This window comes from Hyperoodon ampullatus (assembly GCF_949752795.1).
Source record: "Hyperoodon ampullatus genome assembly, chromosome: X".
Classification (NCBI taxonomy): domain Eukaryota; kingdom Metazoa; phylum Chordata; class Mammalia; order Artiodactyla; family Ziphiidae; genus Hyperoodon; species Hyperoodon ampullatus.
In genome coordinates this window covers 103,043,398-103,067,147 of record NC_136913.1, presented here as the reverse complement: position 1 = coordinate 103,067,147, position 23,750 = coordinate 103,043,398, and the positions used below count along the sequence as shown (strand labels likewise).

Genomic DNA, 23,750 nt, shown 5'->3' with positions numbered 1-23,750 from the left:
CTTTATAGTCATTCATTTTATCCAGCATTCTTGATTCTAGATAATTTTTGATGATTTTGAAATATCAAATACACGATGAAAGAATTTCAAAATTGACCTCCATCAAGGCTATTTAAAAGAATGTAGCTCAGACTTTGAAATCAATCCAAGCGAAGCATTCCAAAGTGTTTAAAACAAAAGCAGTATCACTGGAATAAATGGAGAGCATGACAAACCGGTTACTTTGAAGTGATTAACTATTTTGTGAATATTTTTTCTGGAATATTTTTTAAAGCCTTGCTTTAAATTAGGTTGTATAAATAAATACCTCTTGATTACAGATAAATTTGGGGGTTCAGTATATCTTAATTGAATATCAGATTAATTTTTCTCCTAAAGGAGTTTAGTGTTGACTCTTATTTATGTTGAAAATTGCAGCAGATGGACTGGATTTTGTCTTCATTATGCTCTTCAGATAATGTTTTTGGAGAAGAAGCACATGTTTATTCTCATATCATCCCAGTTCAGTGTTGCTAACATAAGGATTTCTAGAACCTAATATAAGATACTGCTTTTGGTGGCCTTTTAAAAAACAGTTTATACAAACTTTTTCTCCTAAAGGGAGTTCATTTGGGTTGTCCTTCAGGGAAAGTTATAAAAGAAGTACATACCTATAAGGTTAACCAAGATTTAGTAGTAAATCTTGCGTTAGACTTTCCATCATCTGGCCATATATGCTTGAGTCTGAATCTCCTTGAATTTGACATTAATGAGAAACTCAGGTGATACAGACTCTGAATACATCCACTTTTAGAAAAGAAAATAAAGTTGGGAAGTGCTATTTGAAGTCAGCAAATAGGATCAGAAATCCCTAATTCCCAGTATCAGTGATATTACTCACCTTGGGACAGCTTAAGAGAGCTTGTTCATGTGAAAAATGCTGGCAAGCACTCATGTTTGGAGGGTTTTCCAGTGTCAAAGTAGAGGGCAGATTCTCTTTGTCACTCACTAGGAGAGGCTGTCTTCTCTTCCCTTGATCTTAGAGTTCAATTTAGTGAAAGTCGACAGACTGGAGGAATGAGAGTAGATACGTCCATGTGAGACTTGGAAAGCAACCTGGACGAAGGGTGCTAGATCAGGTACCTGGGTTAGAAGTGTCGGCTGGGTGTGTGTTCATTAATGTGCTACATGTATTTTACCCCGGCCCTGTTTCTGTGCCATCCCCAGCAGGTTTTTCTGGGACTTTACATTTGAGCTCAATCGATTGTACAATAGACTGGAGATTTGGAATCTTGGAGTGTCAATATATGGGCAAGTCATTTAATTTTCCTGAATCCATCTGAATTTCCCCATCTCTAAAACAGGCATGAAAATACCTACTCACAGGTTGCTTCAGGAACCAAATGAGACAAAGTAGTATAAATAATAGCCATAGGGCTTCCCTGGTGGCGCAGTGGTTGAGAGTCCGCCTGCCAATGCAGGGGACACGGGTTCGCGCCCCGGTCCGGGAAGATCCCACATGCCACGGAGCGGCTGGGCCCATGAGCCATGGCCGCTGAGCCTGCACGTCCGGAGCCTGTGCTCCGCAACGGGAGAGGCCGCAACAGTGAGAGGCCCGCATACCGCAAAAAAAAAAGTAATAAAAAAATAATAATAGTAGCCATAACTTATGTTGATTGAGAACTTCCTGTGTGCTGGGCACTATTCTAAGGATTTCACCTGTACTCACTCATTTACTCCTTCCTGAGATCCTATTATTTCTATTTTACAGTTAGGGGAACTGAGACACAGCCTTTGGAAACTCTTTGAAACCTCTAAAACACATTAAACAAATGTAAGCTATTGTCTTAATTCTCCCGATAGTATACGTTCCCCTATCAATGTGACCTAAGTCCAGCAAATGGCAGCATTCAAAACCTAAATCTGCGTTTTGCTCCATTTGTATCAAAATGTTCCCTTTCGCCCTCTAAGGTTTCCCGTGGACACCATGACGATCACGGTGGTGTATGATAATTCAGAGGCAACGGAGCTCTGTGCGGCTCAGCACCTCTACCTCAAGCCCATAGCAAAGTTGATGATCAATGTATTGCTCCCTGAGAGCACGGGGCCCACGAGGCCCTTCTCTAACTGGGAAGTTCTTAACCAGCTGAAGAGCCTGATTTGTCCTGACCAGTTCACCACAGTGCGGCTCTCCAAGAGTACTAAGGACTTCATCCGATTTGAGGGGGAGGCTGAAACTCGCAGTTTGGTTCAGATCCTGAAGGCCAAGTTACACGGGAAGATCATCAAGCTAAGCGGCTTGAAAACAGACTTAAGAGTAGTGGCCACAGATGCCCAGGGGGAGTGGGAACATTTCCCCAAAGAAAAGGGGGCGCCGTTGGGTGATGGGTCCGAAGAGCAGGACCACGATAAGAGCCCAGATTCCATATACTTCGAAGGCCTGCCCTGCAAGTGGTTTGCACCTAAAGGTTCCAGCGGGGAGAAGCCGTGTGAAGAGATCCTTCGGGTGGTCTTTGAAAGTTTTGGGAAGATCAAGAATGTGGATATTCCGATGCTCGACCCCTACCGAGAAGTCATGACTGGTGGGAGCTTTGGGGGGTTCAGCTTTGGCTTGCAGACGTTCGAGGCCTTTATACAGTACCAGAAGTCAACTGACTTTGTAAAGGCCATGGAGTCCCTCCGGGGGATGAAGCTGATGCTTAAAGGAGATGGTGGGAAAGCTCTGGCATGTAACATTAAGGTAAGGAGCAGCCAGGGGGTTTTAAACAAAATCTCCCACTGTTCAGGTGGTCCTGAGTAAAAGCTAGGAGGAAGCATCTGCGACAAATTTCCTTAGACCCCAGTAGGCTCTGATCAATAGCTAATGTAAAGATTTGTGTTGTCGTTAATCAGTGGATGATTAGGGGAAAAAATATCATCCTGATTTGAACATTCTTCTGCTATCAGCCATGCTGCCAGCTGTGGTTTGAAAACGATGGTTGTTATAGTCCGGGGCTCTGCCCCAGCTTCTTGGGGGCATCAAAGGATTCTTCATGGTCCTTATGGAAGTATCTCATATACTTATTTGACAAGTTGCTGGGAGAGAGGGCAACATGCAGCTTGAAACCACGAGGAGAGCAGTTTGCTCCCTCTTTGCTACCGGGGTCACAATTTATTATACTTTCATGTTGTCTGTCAGGTAAATTGCTAAAACAGAATCCCAACAAACCTGGATCCTTTCCTTTCTAAGTCAGCCTGTCTATCCAGGCATGTCAGTTCATCACTGTCTGAATGCCTGGTCACCTCCTTCTTGAAGCCTTAATCCAGCAGAAGAAAAGACGCAGCTAAACCCTCCTTTTTCTCTAAATCAGTCTTTAGTGTGAATTTGGACTTTCAGCTTCAGTAGCTTCGTATGTGTGTCTGGGGGGGTTAAAATATATATTTGAAAATTATGAGCTATTCAACCTGACAAAAGATATAGCAAATACTATAATGACCGCCCATGTACCACTGCCCAGCTTAAAAAATAAAGCATTACCAGTGATATGAGAACGTGCTCCCCTCTGTGTACCATCCTCAGTCGCAGGCCCCTCCCTCCCCTCAAAGGTAACCATGATGGTGAATTTGGTGTTTATCACTCATGCATATTTAAATAGCTACTTCTGCCTCCTTTTATTTTTTAGGCAAATTTATTTGTAGCACCTCAATCTGACTTCCACTTTATTTAGAGATTTGCAAAGTTGTTTAATAATCACTGTAGTCAGATCTTGTATCTCATTTTGTCAGTTTTCTTACATCTTTGCTCTCCCACCCTCCTCCCACCCATTTTTGGACTCTTTTTGTCTCTGGTGATTAAAAAAATATGTTAACTCAGTTAATCACTATAACGAACCAGAGGCAATATACTCACATCCCTTAGAACTTGTATCCATCATGGCACTGTGATGCCGCCTATGGCTGTCAAGTGAGCTCCCCAGGGTTCTGCCAAAGAAAATTCTAGAGCCCCACAAGGACTGTTTGGCAGGTAACTGAGAAGCAGTGGAACAGTCTGGGTGCTGGGATGCAGAGAAGGCATTTTTAATTCATTTGGTTTGGCACTGCCACGTACAAATTGTTTTATCTCTCTGGCCTTCGACACACCCAGCCAGTGGGCAAACTTTTCTAATGAAACTTTGAATTGTTTGGGGGCAGGTTATGTTTGATACAACCAAACACTTCAGTGAAGGAGCTATAAGGAGGAGAAATCAAGAAAGGCTGGAATTACAAGAGCTGGAGGAAGAAAGGAAAAAAGAAAAGAAGAGAGAAGAGGAAGAGGCTGAAAGGTGAGGAGACCAACTTCAACGAAGAGGGTTTTTTTAAACTTTTGATTTATGGATTTATCCCTTCAGGTGAATGGCTGCGGGGAGCAGAAATTGGTACAGTCTTTCCACTGTGCTGTCACAAAACCAAAAGAGAAAGCAGTTGAAAGCAAGAGACTTAAAAAGTATGCTTGTCAGGAAGAACAAGTAATGAAGAGTAGTGGGACCAGCCAGATTAAAATGTCTGGGAGGAAATGGTCATTAAAAAAAAAAAAAGACCAGGAACTTTTAGAGTGAAAATTCTAGCAGTTTACCTAAACTTACCAAATTTTACCTTGCCTATCAATTGAAATTTGGGGGAAAAGTTCTTTTTAGGCCTGGAAAAGATTTTCTTCCATAAAATGATCAATAACCAATCTAACCCATAGGCCAGAAGGCATGGATTTGTTGAGACTAATTTTCTCGTTGGCCTAAGTTCTTCCTGTGAATTTGAGGAGCCTCTATATTTACTTCTTTTTTTTTTTTTTTTTGCGGTACGCGGGCCTCTCACTGTTGTGGCCTCTCCCGTTGCGGAGCACAGGCTCCGGACGTGCAGGCTCAGCGGCCGCGGCTCACGGACCCAGCCGCTTCGCGGCATGTGGGATCTTCCTGGACCGGGGCACGAACCCGTGTCCCCTGCATCGGCAGGCGGACTCTCAACCACTGCGCCACCAGGGAAGCCCTATATTTACTTCTTTGAGTTTATCATTGTTTCCCAGTTTAGGAGCTTGAGACTAGAAAGGGCTATTGGATCGCCAAAGGTTTGCTAAGAAGGGACAAATGGTCCAGAACCACAGGGCTCCCAAAACCAGTTTTACCTCCCGGCTCCTCCCCTTGCATGTTTATTCTTCCAGTCTTTTATGCAAATTATAGCCATTCAAAAGAGGAGTCTAAGAGTACCGTTCCATCTGCCTCTCACTTTATTTGGCTGGAGGAGTGCCAGGAGTTACTTGAGGTCACAGAAACTGAGCCCAGTCAAGGTAACGATTCCCCCCAAATTTCCAGATTGACCATGCAGTTTAGCTAATCCTCTAGTTTTTGGCTAAGCCCTCCCTCAGGCCACTGTCCTTTTTTCCCCCCTTTTCTATGTTTCCATGAGGGCCTACCCATGACCTACCCAGCTGAAATTTTCAGAAAATGGCAGAAAAATAAGGCCGTATTCTTCTAAGCCAGTCTGTTTTTATGGTGGTGTACTCTGTTAAGTAGTATGCACCAAAGACCAGTTCTCACCTTTATTTTCTGAGTGCCTTGACTTACTGTCATTTGCCCCTGTGCCACCAACTCACGGAAGGTTTTGATCTCAAGAGAGAAGGAATCTTCGCTGTGAAAGCTGGATCCAGTAGCCCCTGCTGATGGTTTGAGAAGGTGGAGGCTAGAGGACCCTCCTTTGAATTCAGTTGCCTTTTTTTTTTTAATACTCTCTGCATGAGGTCTCCTGTACATGTTTCTAACTCATCAATTTAGTTATGCGTTGTAGGGCCCTGGCAGGGGGACGGGAGTGGGAAGGGGAGCAAATGACTGATAAATACCTTCTGAAGGGTTGACTCTTTAATCATTATCCAGAAAGAGAAAAGAGGAGGAGAGGAAAGCCCAGGAAAAGAGGAGAAAGGCCAGAGTCAGGAGGCACGCCCTGAAGGAAAGGGACAGACACCGGCAAAGGAGACAGAAGGACAGTGCCAAAGCAGAGGTCCGTCAGGGGCCCAGCTCTTCCGAGGACTGGGAGGAGGGGAAGGGCCTGCTGGCCCGGAGGCAGCTGGAGGCCCTCCACCTGCTGCGGGCGCTCCTGAGGAAAATCACAGTAAGGCTCTTGCCCCATTGTTCTTCGCTTTGGGTAGGTAGTGACCTTTCTGAGACATGACCTTTACTTTTAAACAATGGCCTACCCTTTAAACAGCACACGTGGAAGACTCACTGTATTCACTAGGGTTTATTTTCAATAGGCTGATCTCTAATAACCCCAATTGTGCATTTACCAAAGGGATACCCAGATTTTCTGAAGGCGCTGGGTCTCACCCCCCCCTTCCCCGCCTCCCCCCACAACCATCTGGCACACACACACTTTGTGTTTCTAAACTTTAGGATGGTTTCACCCGGGGCGATATAGCTCGTGCATCTACTTTTCTAAGTTCCTAATTGAGGTAACAAAAAATGCACGGGGGAAGAAATGGATGGTGGGGGTGTTGGGTTTGTAGTCCTCCATTAATTTTCATTGGCCATTCATCTGTGACAGGTTTGGATGGAAAGGGAGAACCTTGAACAGAGACCTTTGTGGAGCAAGTGCCTGGTTAGTCTAGTCCTTTTTTAAAATATTTATTTTTGGCTGTGTTGGGTCTTCGTTGCTGCGTGCGGGCTTTCTCTAGTTGTCACGAGCGGGGGCGACTCTGTATTGTGGTATGCGAGCTTCTCATCGCGGTGGCTTCTCTTGTTGCAGAGCACGGGCTCCATGCCTGTGGGCTTCAGTAGTTGTGGCATGCAGACTCAGTAGTTGTGGCTTGTGGGCTCTAGAGCGCAGGCTCAGTAGTTGTGGCACGTGGGCTTAGTTGCTCCGCGGCATGTGGGATCTTCCCAGACCAGGGCTTGAACCCGTGTCTCCTGCATTGGCAGGTGTATTCTTAACCACTGTACCACCAAGGAAGTCCCTTAGTCTAGTCTTAAACTATTTGCTAAGGGATGTCTCACATCACAGGCCAATTGTTTTGTTTGGAGAGTTTCAGTTTCGGAAGTTTTTTGTTCTCCCACTTACTGGCCTCCTAAAGATAACCAGACTCAGCAGATGTCCCAGAGTAAAGGCCAGAAAAGCCTCCCAAAGTGTTAATTTAAAAAACATATTCAGTGTTCTTAAATATGAAAAGTGAATGGCATTCGTTTTATTTTTTAAAAAATTATTTTATTTATTTATTTTTGGCTGAGTTGGGTCTTTGTTGCTGCACACTGGCTTTCTCTAGTTGTGGCGAGCGGGGGCTACTCTTCGTTGCGGTGCACAGGCTTCTCACTGCAGTGGCTTCTCTTGTTGCGGAGCACGGGCTCTAGGCGTGCGGGCTTCAGTAGTTGTGGCACGCAGGCTCAGTAGTTGTGGCTCTTGGGCTCTAGAGCACAGGCTCAGTAGTTGTGGCGCATGGGCTTAGTTGCTCCGTGGCATGTGGGATCTTCCCAGACCAGGACTCGAACCCGTGTCCCCTGCATTGGCAGGCCAATTCTTAACCACTGTGCCACCAGGGAGGTCCCGTGGCATTCATTTTAGATAGAGTTAGTTTTATGTGTATTTGCCATCTCAGCTTTTTGTTCTCATTGGTGTGGCCAATCAAACTGCATGAAATCAGGATCAGAAAAACCTCACATTTACCTTTACAATAAGGTGAGCTGGATCTTTTTTAGTTTACCTTAATGACTGCCAAGGGTGACTCCTCTTGAAGAATTTCTCTCTTTAAATATGTGTGGTGCCTAATTCTTGGCCTCATCAATACCTTACACTGATTATGCAGTCCGCAGGTTCTAATCCTGAGTCCTGGGTAAGCTCTGTGCCCTGATTTGTGCCAGGTGTCAGTGGGAGCTCCGTACAAACTCTCCCAGCGAGGTAGGGCCCATGCACAGGACCTTTCACCTGCCCTGCAGTCGTGCAGAGCAGAGAGCACCACAGAGAGAACCACTGGCACAGCCATATTTTCTACTTGCTGTCTGGTTTCCAACTGGGGTGGGTGAGGTGGGCAGCTCAGGGTCACGCCCCTCTGCAATCCATGGGAAGAGGCTGGACTATAACCCAGAAAGCCCTTTGTTTATCTTTTACAAAGGCAGCTGACCCTTTTAGACACACATTTCACCCATCAGTCTTTTCTTGTTCTAGGATTGTAGCCCCAGGGAGGGCTCTAGAGCATTTCTTATTCCTCTGCATGTCCCCAGCCCCTAGCACAATACCTGGAACAGTAAGTAGACTCATCCATTTGTGAACAAAGGAAAAAGGGTCATGTGCTTTTTTAAAAAATTTTTTTAAATTGAAGTATAGCTGATTTACAGTGTTGTAATCTCTGCGGTGCAGCAAAGGGACTCAGTTATATACATACAGACATTCTTTTTTTAAAATATTCTTTTCCATTATGGTTTATCACATGATATTGAATCTAGTTCCCTGTGCTATACAGTGGGACCTTGTTGTTTATCCATCCTATATATAATATTTCATATCTGCTAAGCCCACATTCCCAGTCCTTTCCTCCTCCACCCCCTTGGCAACCACAAGTCTGTCCTCTATGTCTGTGAGTCTCTCTCTGTTTTGTAGATGGTTTGTTTGCACTGTATTTTAGATTCTACATATGAGTGATATCATATGGTATTTGTCTTTCTCTTTCTGACTGACTTCACTTGGTATGAAAATCTCTAGTTGCATCCAGGTTGCTACAAATGGCATTATTTTGGGTTTTTTGTGGCTGAGTAGTATTCCATTGTATATATGTACCACATTTTCTTTATCCATTCATCTGTCGATGGACATTTAGGTTGTTTCTATGATTTGGCTTTGTAAATAGTGCTGCTATGAACATAGGGGTGCATGTATCTCTTTGAATTATAGTTTTGTCTGGGTATACGAAGAGTCTTGTGCTTTTGAAGGTATGTAAACCGGGGTGCCTTCTAACGTAAAGACGGGCACAGACCTAGTAAAAGCAGCTCCTGTTAGACCGAGACATTTAATTTAGTACCTCCTGTTTCTTCACTGTGATATTGTTCCTAACTTCAATCTATCCTAGGTGTAGTTAGAAACCTCTTCAGAACAATGCTAGAAAGCCCAATTTTCTTTGAAAATTTTAGTCTGTTTAGTTTTTCATGTGAGATTTTTAACCTTTTTCTTTGAAGGGCTCTATACAATTTAACCCACGTGAAGTAGATGTTGCAGGCTCCAAAGCTAATCGTGCTCCAGGGACCACACTGGGAGCTCTGAAGAAAGAAGAGTTAAACACTCAGTATCTTCAAAATCAGGAGGAAATGCCAAGATATCAGGTTTACAAGTCAGATAACAAGCGAAAACAAAAAATTAAGAAAAGAGCTACGGATCACTTACGTAAATCTTCCCACCACCTTGAGGAAAAAAAATTAAGATATTCAGCTAGAAAAGAGAGAACTGGAAAATTATTAACCAGTGAATACAATCACAGTTTGCTCCCTGATCGGAATTCTTTGCAAATTGCAATGATTCAAGGTCAATCTCTTGAGAAAGAAGACTACCATGGTTCTAATAAATCCTATTCTTCCAGATTAGTTGAGAGAGACCATGGCAGGAAACAGAAGATCTATGAAACAGATGAATTTATTGACTATCTTCTAAACTATTATCAAACTCCAAAATATGCCCGTATCTACCTAGAACCAAGTCACGTAACAAGCACATGTCAGTGGCAGAGGGCCGTCCATGCGAAAGGAAGTGGATTTCAAATCAATTTGAGAAAACATAAGCATCGTTTAACCAGTTTGAGCCAAATGCAAAAGCTAGACAGGAGAGAACAGGTGCAAGAAGATGATTCCTGCACAAAGATTTGTACTCAGGATCCTGAGCATAAACCACAAAAGAGGGGAAAAGTGGATTATGCCAAAGAATGTAGAATGTTTAAGGGGTTTAAACATCATTGCAAGGACACAGTATGTGAAGCTGGTGATTGGCCATCCTCAGCTTTTGGAAAGAGCCATCTGTTGGAACAGACTCATGCTTACCAGGTCCAAGGTTCCATATCCACAAGTCAAAGCCAAGTTTCCTTGCCCAACAGGTCAGCAGACTTTGATTTGGAGTTGACAGATTTCTTAGAGGCTATTAGCAGTGATTCTGAATGTTTCAGTGAAATCCTTAGCATAAACAAAGAGGAGAAAGAGAAATCTGTGGCTGAAAAGGGATCTCTTGACACTGATGAAATCATCATTTGCGATCCAGAAATTAGGTCAAGTCAGCAAACCTTGTATTCAGAGTGGAAACATGAGGAGGAAAAATACTCTAAATACGAGCTTAGGAAACCAGGCAAGAGGTCCAATTATGAACTGAGATGTTCATGGCTTGAAGGTGAAAACAATTCTATTCGAGATAAGAAGAGCAACAGCAAAAAGAGGGAAATATTGGCCCCCAAATACTTATTTGATAAAAGCTACCACCACGAATCCAGTGTCAGTGATCAATTAGACACTGTCACAAGAAAGAGGAGGCGGTTTAGTGATAACACATTTAACCAGAAAGTGGAATATAGGCCCTTTCATGTGCCAATAACATCATCAAGAAGCGCTAATGCTTCCTATGGGGGGATTTTCGCAAAAGAAGAGAGGCTCCACGGAAGTCAGAATATAACCAGGAAGGAAGGAGGTTTAAAAGATATGAGCATTCTGAAGATTTCATGCTGAATTCTGATAATTACTATAGCAGACATAACAGTCAGGAGCACACTGACTACAGAAGCTATTTAGGAAACAACCACGCTGGTTCTTTATATGTTCGAATGTTCTGAAGGTCTCTTAGATCAGGAAGCTCTTACTCACAATAAAAATGTGCAAGAAGAAAATTTCAGACCAAATGTAGCTCTGTAGTTAGCAACTACAGAGCAAGAGAGCAACACTTAGGAGCATGAGAAAGGTCAAGTGCAAAACCTTGTTTCTCTTGCCAAAGAATAAAGCATAGATCTAAGTGTGTGTGTGTGTTGCAGGTGTGTTGGCAAACTTTGGAAACACAAAACATCCAGATTCTGAAGGTTGGTAAAACAATGTGCTTGCAAAACTTCCTTATCCAAGGACAGACATTTCTACAGTTCGATTGCAACTTGAATTCGGTGCCATCAAAGGAGCAAATTAACATCGAGATGAGTTAAGATAGCCCTCTATGGCTCTACAGCCGTCATAACGTTATCATTTAGCATCATTTATCTTCAGAGGGAATGACAGTGAATGAATAATGATCTTTTTACTTGTTCTTTAATTTGGTCAGAATACCATGTGCAGCAACAAACTTTCCCGACTTTTATCTAGAAATACCTATAGATAAAAGAGGAGAGATGACACCTAGAACATATAATAAATAGACTTCTTCATGACATTGGACAGTTCCGTGAGCATCCACTAGAAAGAAATTAATCTTATTAATATGTTCAGAGGACTCAAAGAGTTGTCCTTTTAGAAACGAAGCCTTGGAAGAAGAATCTAAAAGGGGCTCAGATTGTCCTTTGAGGTTTACACAGATAGTGGACCATTAGCAGAGTTGTTTTTTTGGAAGAACCCCATGTCATTCCATCCTAGAAAAGCAACAGGATTGAAGCGATATAACATGGGACTTGCCAAAGGAAATATTGAACGATCCTGGGGCACCAGTAATGGCACTTGGGAAGAGAGGACGTGACAGTATTCCATTTAAGGTTATGTAATCCTTTCACTCAGGGTTGGGTGACATCAGTTTGTAAAAAGCCACTGAATATCCCCAAACTGACTTTTATAATACAGTAACAAGTGCCTCCTCAATCCTCAATAATGCCATGGAGTTAGGAAAAGTCATGGGTAAAGCCCATAGTTTTCTAGCGGGGGAAAAATTGTATGTGTGCCGGATTTGTAAACTCTTAACATAAGCAATTTATCTTTTTACCTACTGGTTTTGGACTCCTTGAATATGTTTTTAAATTGAGATATTTTATAGATTCATAAAGACATACATCTTAATGCAGTACATGTTCTATTGAAAGCTCGGCTGATTCATTCTGCCTTATATTGGATTTAGGACCTCAGGGGGCAGTAGATGACTTTTCTTCTTCCAACGAAGCTATAGCTGACATGGCAATTGAAGACCTCAATGAGATTAGATTGCCTGCAGTGGGGAAAAGGTGATTTTAATCCACTGAAGTAGTGGAAGGCAACATTTTCTTACGACGTGATTCATTTCAAACAGTCCTAACCTGATAGTCCGTAGAAAAGTACCAGCTGGTAAAGCCAAGGTAGGATGCCAGTCATTGTGGTTGCCCAGAATGACGAGGCACGATGTGTGCTCATAACCGCCCTCTTGAGCAACCTGATATCTGAAATGGCGATAAAATCTTCGAATTGATCTAAAGTAAGAGCCACAAGTTGTTTTGTTGATCTCCTCTAATTGCATTTAATAGAGGTATGCCAGTACAAGCAAAAGTTCAGACATGAATGTAACATAGCAGATTGATTATATTTATTATCAATGAATGATTTGTTGGCTCCCTTATATTCAGTTCCACTTGCAAGCCAGTGACTCTGCCATCAAAGCCAGGCTTGGCTTGTCCAATCTGAAACATTGCTCCTAGGGCGAGTGCCTTTTCTCCTCTGAGGACTAGCAGTGATTATTAACGTTCAGAGGACTGTTGTCTGGAGTAGCCTTTTAAACTACTAACAGCTTGTATTTTGTCAGACAACTTTTGGTGACCAGGTATTATTCTCCTCCAATGAGACCCCACCTCCTTATTTTTTCATGTTTCCTGCCCTTGAAAGAGCATTATGGGTTTGTAATGGAAAGCAGCTATGCTTGTTTTGAAAAAGAAAAAAACCCAACTCAGTCTCTTCTGTCATTTGATAATTTTTCTTCGCAGAGATTTTAGGCGTGAAAACAATTTGCTGCTCAGTAACCAGACATAAAAAAGTGAATTGCAGAATACAGCATGTGCAATTAAAAACTTTTTTTTGTATAATAGAACTGGTGCTAAGTCACTTCTATATAATATTTTGGTCTTGTTTTGTTTGCTAAATACCATCCTGGGACCTAGAAGACAGTAAAAATACTGGTTTTATGTTTACTTTCCGTACAACCTTGGATTTTTATGTCTCGTGGTAATGCCTTCTAGATTTGAGTAAACGTCTTTTTTTTTGGTGTGTGCAGGCCTTAAACAAGGAAGAGAACAATTTATCCTGAACTTTTCAAATCAATGGCTTAGTAAGGAATGAAACAGAGCCGAAAATGTTGTCATCACTTTCTGTTCACATTGTTATTCTTTGTTGTGCTGTTGTTTAAGTGGTGCAGAAGTATTTTCTCATATCTTTTACCTACGTCCAATTAAGTGAGGGCCTGAACTTTAAGCTGTGTCTTTTTTTTTTTTTTTTTTTTTTTTTTTTTTTTTTTTTTTTTCATTACGCGGGCCTCTCACTGTTGTGGCCTCTCCCGTTGCGGAGCACAGGCTCCGGACGCGCAGGCCCAGCGGCCATGGCTCACGGGCCCAGCCGCTCCGCGGCACGTGGGATCCTCCCAGACCAGGGCACGAACCCGTGTCCCCCTCATCGGCAGGCGGACTCGCAACCACTGCGCCACCAGGGAAGCCCAAGCTGTGTCTTTTAAAGTAGGTGTTTTTATGTTTTTCCCTGTACGTGCTGCTAATAGTGCTTCAAGAAAGCTAAAAATCTGTCAGTGTGTTTTTGTTCAATTTGTTTGCATTTCTCAGGTAGAAAGCCATGTAACCTGGTAATTTGGAAAATAAGAACCAAATAAATGTATTTTCATCTGTTGCAAGACTGTTCAAAATGTTAACTTTTAAATGCTGATAATTCCACTTTGGGGGGTTGGGATTTCTACCCATAGTATGCTGCTTTGCACTAACGTTGCTGATCCTTTTTGTCATTTGCGTTGGTAGAGAAATAATACATATTTGATTTTCAGATATATTAAAAATAAAGTTGTCATAGAGTAGTCTTTGTTCATTGACTGCATGTACTGGCTAGAAGGTTGCACACCTGCAGTAACATTCTCTATGAAAATATATGTCTGGTTTCAATAGTTTTGAGGCAACTTCCCCAGTTTATGGTAATTGCCTGTCAGAGCTCACGAAACCACAGTTGTGTTTTCATCTTGGATAAATTAAAATCATGGTATTTGGACTTAAGACTATTCTCCCTTCAGCAAAGGTTTTATCAGTTCTTTAAAGGTAGTAAAACGGACTCCACAGAATTTCATCTCGTCCCTTCAGGCCTTGGTAGAAGTGTTGAAGTTACTCAACATCCAGAAACAAGTCAGAGACACGAGGGGCTTCAGTGATCATTCTTTGACGCTGCAAGCTTTAGCTGTATTTCCACATGAAATGTACAGCAAACCGCCTCTAAGCATCCCTAACAAAGGCGGACTGTACCTTAGAGAACAACTGGGCACTTTAGAGCTGAAAGGGTTCTTGTTGGGTTCAAAGAGCTCTTTCTGAGACAGCAAGGGCTGTTCTTGCTTGTTCTGGATTGAGGATTTGCATGAAGTTTGGCCCTCTGAGGTAAGGTGAACAGGACATTGTGTAGAGAAGCCACAGAGATACCACAAACGCGTAGTGAATGCTGCGTCTGACCCATAGATGCTGGGACTGAGAACAATGTATCTGGGCAGGGGCCAGAAGCAAGCAGGTGGGGAGCAAACAGCTGACCCTTCCGCCGCTGTAACCACCACTCCCTCATCTTCTTAAATGGCGCCTTTTACATAGTATGGCTTAGACTATGCGAACTGGGTTTGAGAAGTTTTTAGATCAAAGTCCCGCCTGATAGTAACATCACTTTACCTGTAATCAGTACAATGTTGATTTAGTTCTGAATGGAGGGGAATCCGGCTATTTGGGATTTGAAGCTTTTAACCAGGCTCTGGACGTTTTCCTCCTGGCATCAGACAACTGTTTAAACTTAGTAAAGGGAATAGCCTAATCTTCGCATCTAAATGAGATTTCAGGCTGCAAAGGTGGCCCAATTTCTCTCTCCCTCCCCTTCCCCCATAGCATATGGCCTAACAGGTTGCTTGGCACAAAACCGGCAACTCGAATATTTGTTGAATGAAAACTAGTGGGGGAAAAGGACACATTTAAAAACAACAAAAACAGGCAATATGGTTTGAGAATGTAAAAGCTGGAAAGCTTTCGAGCCCTCTTTGATTCAGGGAGTACCTCCTTTGTAAGAAAAGTCTGCCAATTTTAACACTAAAATGGCAGAACACTAATATTCAGGGTAATAGGTTGTCTGTGTTTATACAACCAACTGCACGTGCAAATCTGACATCCTTCTTTCGGCACAAAGTGAATCAACTTTGCTACTATAAGGATTCCTGAACACTTTACTAATCCGATGACACATTACAGCAAAAACAAATCCTGCCTTGGCACTCGGTAACAATCTTCACTAGAGTTACTCCTTAGTGACCTTGCTGTAGACCTCAAGGTGGAAGTCTGCCTTTGAGTTTATTAAGTTCTGACTTAAAGAGGCAGAATTTGACAAGTCACAAAAAATAAATTAAATTCACTATTTTTTTAACAGGACAAGCTGGTATTTGGTTTGTGGTGTGAGGCCTCTGTAAAGTTCTGCCCCTTTGTCTCTTTTGGAATACAAAAAAAGTCACTCAAAAGTTAAACTCTTGAAGCTGGTTACTCAGATTAAGGTTTAAAAAAAACAGGGCAACCCACCACACTATACTGGGTAAAACCATTTTATTAACTGACCAAAGCACTTCATTTTGTTTTCTGATTTGAGGTAAAACAATTAAACACAGTTCACGAGAAAATACAATGACTATTCAACTACAAGAAACCTCACTAATTGTTCATATAATACTTTTACAAATTCATACAACTGTACAGTCTACTTAAGCTAAGTTTATTGTTAACCAAAAGACCAATATCAAAGACCAAGACACTTGACTACTACTCTTGCAGTGGCTATAGTTTTGTAACAACAGAAGAATAACTGTTACTTTATGAATGCACTTTAAAAACCGCTTGGCTAGTGATGTATTCGGTTTCCTCATACTTCAGGGGTATAAAGGCTCTTAGGAGAGCAATCACCTGTTCCTGTTCTGCATGCCCATCTCTCACGTCCAACCACGTAAAATAACCATGAACGTGGGGATTGGGAAGATAGTCCTACAATCATATTCATGTATTTTAGGTTTTTAGGCAAGCCAGCTGATTTTTTCCAAAGCTTGCTTTTGAATGTTCACATCCTGTTTTAATCCTCACTGTAGACTACTATGTTAGTGAGGGCATCTGAGGGTCCCAAGGAGGATAAGGACAATGATGCAGACTGGAAACAAAGAAAGTAGATTTCTTGCAATTGAGCCCAGCTCTGAGATTTCATTTTGTTACTGGACACCTCTCTTTAATCAATACCAAAGCCTGTGGAACACTGCAGATTTGCTTTAGAGGTAGATAAAACAGAAATCATGCAGTTAAGTCAATTGAGAAATAAGGGATTTGCTATCTTCAGAGAACATCATGACTAAAAGTTGATCCTTTGTTCCTTGATGCTTGAAGGACTTCACACGTTTAACATTTTTACCTGTTTGGGGCAAATACCCACGTCTTACCTGTCTCTCGGGAAAAACAAATTCAAATGCAGCCTGTACTGACTACAGATAGAAGAGAAACAGTAATAACATTTGTATTACAGCACTGCAGTTCACTTTCTGGATTTGTGACACACGAACATATCATGCATTCTAAGACAGAAGTTAGCTTTATCAGTGTCACTAGTGATGTTAATTAAAAAAATGTACAGCAAGTTCAAAACTTTTCTAAATATTGAAATCACCGTGTTTTAAAGACAGACTGGAATGTTACAAATGATTCTGCAAAATACAAAAATAGATATGCGTCCACTGCAGGCTTTAATCACTTTTCCGAGCACTCTCATCCTTTGGCTCCTCCTCATCTGAGTACACAGCGGGCTCCTCCCCCTCCTTCAGCAGTTTGCCCACGTGATGATACTTGACTGGAAGGAGAGAGGAAGACACAATGGTCACTCTCACGCTTTCGAGAAAATCATGACATTTCATTTGAAAGCACTTGTGAGAGGCCTACGAACGACACAATAGCATGTTGGGCTTCCTGAAGGTGGTTTATACCACAGTCCCAGCCAAGTCCCAGGGAGTTAGAGTTTTGTGCAGCAGACAGAAATATAGAACAGGTAGCGATGCCTGACGAGTGTTCAAGGTAATGTCAGATGAGTTGTGTTTGCGCATAGGAGGTTTAGCAGAGCAAGGGCTTGTTATGAGTTAGGTGGAAGGGTTGCAGAACACTTTGTGGGAGAAGGATATGCTTTGGAAAATGTGTAGAAGGACTTGGGGAGGGAGGGGTTTCCAGAAAATGCAAATACCACAAAGGCACGCAGGTGCGACCGAATGTACCTGGGGAAGCAATAAAGAGACCAAGTTGGCAGGAGGAGACCGGGAGTAGCGCTAGCCAAACAGGGTGGGGAAATCCTAAGACAGATGTGGAAAGCCAGCCTGAGGAGTCCGGACTTATCCCATGGGTGGCAAAGGGCGTTGAAAGTTTACAACAAAGGAATGACAGGGTAAAACAGTGCTGTGGCCACAACGGTATCACTGTGTTTAGAGGGCAGGGCAGATTACGGTTAGGAGAGCCCAGGAGCAGGGTGACCAGGAGGCCAGCGGGTGGATCCACATGCGGAGGAACAAGAGCCAGGAGGAGGGGGTGTCCATGGGGATGGGAAGGGAAGGATATGAGACACGTAAAGGAAGCTGGAAACGTGAGTTAATGAAGTGAAAACTGGAGATTCCATGGACCGAAATGGGGACTCTGGAGAGGGAGCCACTCTGGAGGGGCACGTGACTGGACACTGACAACAGGGACTGGAGAGGTGAAATTCGTATTGGCAAGAAGCAGGTCCCTGGAAACGTTTGAGAAAGAAGGTTCAGTGGAATCGTGGGGGTAGAAACCATACTGCAGGGAGCAGGGAGGGATGGAGCAATGGTTAGGGACAACCACGGATTACTAGATGGCTGTCTGACAGTGAAGGGAAGGAGTGATAATAGTCTAGTGGGTGAAGGGGAGAGCAGGAGACGGAATTCTCCCCCAACACGGGGCAACAGCTATACGTGGTTAAAGGGAAGTGGTAACAGAGGCCAGAGAGCACTGGAGACGTTGGAGAAGATAGATTTAAGAGGGCAACCAGAACGTAAGGGACCTGAGAAGGGATGGAGTCAGCAGACAACCACCATATTGCCTGTATTATTAGGGGCAAGCTAACGTAGGGTTCATCATCTCAATGTCAGAGGCCAAAAGAACTGCTCTTTCTGAGTATCGGTAGGAATTAGAGGAGTAACCAGTCTGTTTAACCAAGCAACCGGAGCTACTTTGGTGTGAAATAATCGCCAGGAGCAACTGGAACTTCCCTATTTGAACATTTTATAAAAGTCCCTAGGATGCTTGGGACTGTGCAAGACAAATAAAAGCTGGGCGGCACCTCAGAAACCTGCCTTAAGGGGAATCCACGCCAGCTCTGAGTGTAGCTGAAGTGTCACAACAGTATTCGGGGCTAGCCTAAGGGGTTGGGGGAACCACACTTTTTACCCCACTGATGAAGGCAAGCCCTAGAAAATAGAGCTTTGTAAGTTATGAATTACGACTCATTGGTTTCATATAGAAGAATCTATTGTTACAAAGGCATCCTGAAGATGCAAAAAAGGAGGGACTGTTAGATAGCTGAATTATGTTCTGAGAGTAAAAAGACTTGCCTCTGGACGTGAAAGCTATTAGTCTGCTTGGGATCCAAACTCTAAAGGTAGAGCCATACCTGGCTAAGTATTAATCCAGAACTCTCTGAAGTCAGCACTGTTTTCAAAGAAAATGGTTGGATTTAGCCAAAAAAGCCAATAATATTTAACAGATTACAGAGAATGGCAAATAGAAAATGACATTTACAATGAAAAATCCCCCTCAAGGAAATGGTCACTGTCTTTATATACTGTTTCAAAGCTGGGAAAATTATTATTCAAATTCTTAGCAGTGAAATATTGCTAAAGTGATCATCAAACACTTGGGTTGGACAAAAGCCACTTCCCCAATTCACAAAATATGAACTTAACCCCCGTCCTTACTTCCCCCCCAAAGACCTCAGCCCATACCGTAAGCCAGGAAACAAGTGTCTCCTTTTTGCTTTCTTCTTAAAAACGCAGACACCATTGTTGCTGGGCAGATTATAAGCATCATTTGTAGATGAGGCCTATAGTTAGGCTCAATTAGATTCAAAGAGAAGCTGTTTGGTAGAATACAAGTCTCTCATTCTTTAACAGAAATGTGGGCTGCTTTTAAACGGCAAGTTCTACAAGTGAGGGCTTATGAAAATCCCTCTTTCTATAGCCAAGATGGCCACTCTCCTTTCCCCTGCACACCAAGCACCAAATCCTATTGTGAAATCTATGCAAACCTCTCAAAAATTTGAAAAACAGAAACCCAGGTTTCCACAGTGAACTAGCTAGAAATTGGTATGCAATCACGGCAAGTGACTCAGCACTGCTGCAATTACTTCAAACCATGAACTTGATCCGTCCAAGATTCAGGAGCCTATCAAAACGCTTCCCAGTTGCAGCCTGCTTAGTAATAACTATTGTACTGCCGTGAATCCCATTACTGGTAGAAATTTGATCCAGGCACAATTAAAAAAAAAAAAAAAGAAAACAACCGCTTACAAGTGAACTGAGAGTCCCAGTCATTCAGGGTCTCCTGCTGGGCAGGAGTGAGGTCAGAAAGGTCATCGTACTCGTCCTTCAGTGCTTCCTTATCCAGGCAAAATGTGGCAAGGCCCCTGGATGCGTCTCTTCCGGCAAAGACCCCGTATGGCCCCTCTTTAAAAACAAAACAAGACAAAACCAAAGTCGATTATTTATTAGGCAGTCAATTTCTCTGTGGTTCACACACACAAAATGGCTTCCTTACCCATTAACATGGAGAGCCTGCTTTTTGAATATCAAATTCCATTTGGAAACCGTTAAGTGATGTTGATCCTTTGATCATTACCTGGTGGATACTGAAAGACCTGTTGTCATTAAACTTTTAAACAACTAAAACTAAATCAAAATGCTATACATTAGCATTCATTTCTTGTGATTTTCAAACAGCTAATAAAAAAGCCATAAATGATTATCTCCTGGGGGGGAAGGTGTTAGTAGGGAATGATCCAAGATAATAGTGAGTTCGTGGGTCAGAATTCAACTTCTGGACATTGAACCTGGAGCCTGGCTCTGTTCTAGGCACTTGGGCTGCATCAGTGAAAGTTACGGATTCTGAAGATAAGAAACACTAAAGTGTAAATGAAAACATCTTCTTATAAACATACCCTGATACGATTTAATGAGTCAAAAGTGTCTTATAGAGATCTTTGGTTGCAAGACTAGACTGTGTTAAAAATTAACATGTGGTATCTGCAGGAGAAATCATTTTATGAATATCAGTGGCAGAAATCTATCCACAGGTTACATAATCTTCAGTGTCAACAAAGAAGAGATGGCACGGGGCTCAGGTCTGTCACCCTGTTTTGGGTGGGCTTGAAGACTGTGAAAATTCTATAAGATATCTGAATGCTATTATACGCAATATTATGCTTTTATATATGATACTAAACTTTTGTGTAAGAGGGCAGTGACTCATTCTGTAGGTACTTAAAGTGGATTTTTAGACGTATTTAAATATTGCACAAGTAAATGAAGAGAAGCCAGTGTACTTTAAACAATGTGTTGTTTCCCCAAAGGTGGACTGAGTAGCAAGTCTGACATGAAAAAGCTTGTAGGTAACCACCACGCCAAGTATGAGAACAGATCAAGTTTCATTACGACCTGGCCACCTGAAACCTCAATCCACCAGGATTCTTTTATTTTTACAAATTAGACGAAATGTATGACCAACTTTTAAATGCACATACGAGTCCAAAGAAAAATGGTTATTTTTAATCATCGTTACATACTACCATTTCCACTAGAGAAGGTAAATAGGCCAAGTGTACGGGTTTGGACCTCACCATTTCAGAAATTATGGTCACAGAATACTTAAACAATCTGAGGGGAGCGTTGAAAGTCTTTGGAGTATATATATATTATTCACCAGAATGTATAGGCACTAGAATGTAAGCTCCAGGAGCAGATTTGTGCCTGTTTTGTTCACTGCTATATTCCCAGCACCCACAAAAGTGCCATGCATACAATAATATCATTAAAAATAACGAATAATTTTTAGGAATCCTTTATAACATCAAGTATAATTTCCGAATGATGTTGTCACATATTCATGGCCTCACTGGACAATAGTGCAGGTAGAGACTGAGAGTTCTCTCAATGGGCCATCCTTATCATTTTAAAGAGGGACAACTAAGGCCCAGAGAGAACAATGCTTTGCTCCAGGTCACACAGCTGGTCAGTGATCCAACCAGGCGGAGAACCCAGGTTGCCTGACTCCCAGTTTTGGGCTCCGTACACAGGCCTACATTCCTCTCAATGACTTTGCAAACTACAATCATATGATGATGCTCCAGGCACACGTTTCAATTGCTTTATGGTGTAGCTCAGTAAGAACAGATACTGACACGATTATGCTTATTGATAATGCCTTTAGGTGTGCCGCTGTAAGTGACAAATAATGTAGGTGTGGTTTTCAAATTATCTCGACCGTTACATGCGTACAGAAAGTAGGTCTTCTAAAATCCTCCACGAGGAAAAACTGCTAAGTGGGAGAGTTCCTTAAGAACCTTAGCACATCTGATTTTCATGAGCTGGACTGGGAGAGTAAAACAGACCAGGAGCGGGGATGAAGGCAGGTCACTGCCTGCTATCCTCTTCCTCGTCTCCAGACCAGTGGCCATACTCCCTGAGCCCCCTTATTTTTAGAGGCATCCATACTGGAGGAGCTAAAATCTCTTCTTCCTCCTCTGATACAAACATTCTATAAATCAGAACTTTCCAAACCTGGATTCTTCTCGAATTTGCCTGGGGGTGGGTGTGTTAAAATGCAGATTCCTCGATCTTCCTCCCCCCCCCCGCCCGCTCCAGCGGTTATGGAGATTAGGCCAGGAATCTGTATTGTACCTCAAGCGCATCAGGTGATTCTGATCCGCAACCAAGCTTGGAAAAGCCTCATCTCCAAGGCCCCGTCAAGCCTGTCCCCCTCCAACAGCTCAGCAGTCACCCACCCCTCATTTCCCCTCTGGTTGGCTTTTCCTGAAATCCCCACACCCAGCGGCCGTCATAGCCCTACCCCTCTTGTTTCTCCGGATCCTCCCACTTCTCCCTCCCTCCATTTTAATTTTTTTTTTTTTGGCTTCTAGTCTTTTCTCTCCTGCTACGGAGTATAATACTGTGTTACCTTCTCGTCTTGCCACATTCCTGTCGTCCGCTACATTCAGCCTTCCTCATCCAGCTCCCTTCCCCCATGGAGCCTCCCTTGTTCACCTCCCAGCTTTCCCCGTCTGCCACACACAGCACGCGCGCACACACATACCAAACACATGCCACACACATACCTGACACATGCCACATTCCTAGCGCACGCGCGCTCACGCACACACACTCACACGACAAGCCGCATACACTGAATACGCACACACATCACTCACCGCCACGCACAATGCTCCTACCTGCTGCTAATCTCATCTCCGATTCCCTTCTCCCAGAACCTCACATTCCACCATGGCTACTCCTGGCGTCATCGGCCTTCGCGTCCCCTCCAAGGCTGGACCTCCCTACCTCCTCCCGCCCTCCCCCTCGTCAGGTTTCCCTCGAGACACCCTCATTTCCTTTCTCCAGCCGGACACCATCCCCTCCTTCCAGGAACCCTCAAGCCCGATACCTTCGAAACCCCCCAACACTGCGCTCTGCTGTGCCACCACCCCCAGCCTTCGCCTTCCAGCCTCGCGACCTCACCCACCCGCCCCCGGCTTAAGCGCTTCAGCCGTCTTCCTCCAGCCCACGCCGGGGCTGGCGGCGCGGACCGGGAATTCTGCGTCCCCCACCGGCCTGCAGCCCTTCTAGGACGCCTCTTGCCCCCTGCCCGCCCGGGGAGCCGCCCTGCCCCGCCCTCCCCAGCTTGCCGCCATTCCGCCCCCACCTCCCCGGGGCGCCCCGCTCCCCCTCGCCTCTCCGGGACCCATCCCCGTGCCGGGGCCCCTTCTTTTGTCTTTGGGGCCCCAGGCCGGCCGCCGTACCAGGCCCGTAGAACTTGCGGCCTTTGGTCACGTCGAACACCTTGCCGTTGATGGCCATGAGTATACGCGGGTCCTGGACGCCGTCGAAGCGCCGCAGCTCGGCAGGGGTGAAGTCGCGCCGCTTAAGGCGGGGCAGCGGGGGCAGCTCGTCGTCGTCGCTGTCGCTGGCCGTCGGCTGGTCCCCGCGCACGATCTTGTAAAGCAGGAAGATGCAGAGGCCGAGCAGCAGCAGGTTGAGCGGCGACGTGAAAATCTCGTGCAGCAGCCCTCCGCCCTCTAGCTCGCTCGGGTCGGCGCCGGTCGCCGCCACATCCTCGGCAGCCATGATCGCTAGAGCAAAGGTTGGGCCGGGATAGGGACGGCTCCGGAACTGGCTTTCTCCTCCCTCTCCGCGAGCTAGTGGCGCGCGGGGCCCGGCGGACAAGGACTAGCCAGCGGAGGAGGCGGAGCCAGGCGGTGGCGGGGCAGGATGGGCGGAGCCTCTCAGCCCCGCCTCCCCACGGCCTCCGAAGCTCCCGGCGCTGCTCAGTCGGGCCCCGCCTAGCTCAGGCCCCC

The 23,750-nt window shown here is 44.0% G+C and overlaps 2 protein-coding genes across 3 annotated transcripts; one reads left to right on the top strand and one right to left on the bottom strand.

Moving 5' to 3' along the window:
* Nucleotides 1–1,966: 1,966 nt before the first annotated feature.
* LOC307069551 (A-kinase anchor protein 17B-like) lies at nt 1,967–10,768 on the top strand (the record flags this gene model as incomplete). Its single annotated transcript, XM_079727942.1, is given in 5 exon segments — nt 1,967–2,719; nt 4,150–4,280; nt 5,859–6,093; nt 9,141–10,560; nt 10,563–10,768. Coding segments are annotated over 5 exon segments (2,745 nt in total).
* Nucleotides 10,769–16,647: 5,879 nt separating this feature from the next.
* PGRMC1 (progesterone receptor membrane component 1) lies at nt 16,648–23,520 on the bottom strand (the record flags this gene model as incomplete). 2 transcript variants are annotated; one of them, XM_079727093.1, is made up of 3 exons in its annotated part: nt 16,648–16,976; nt 19,696–19,851; nt 23,196–23,520. In XM_079727093.1, 3 exons carry the CDS (start codon nt 23,518–23,520, stop codon nt 16,873–16,875), a joined length of 585 nt encoding a protein of 194 aa, XP_079583219.1. In that variant the 3' UTR covers nt 16,648–16,872. The 2 variants fall into 2 exon arrangements, with proteins under 2 accessions (XP_079583219.1, XP_079583220.1); XM_079727094.1 differs by lacking the exon at nt 19,696–19,851.
* Between the last annotated feature and the right edge of the window lie 230 nt (nt 23,521–23,750).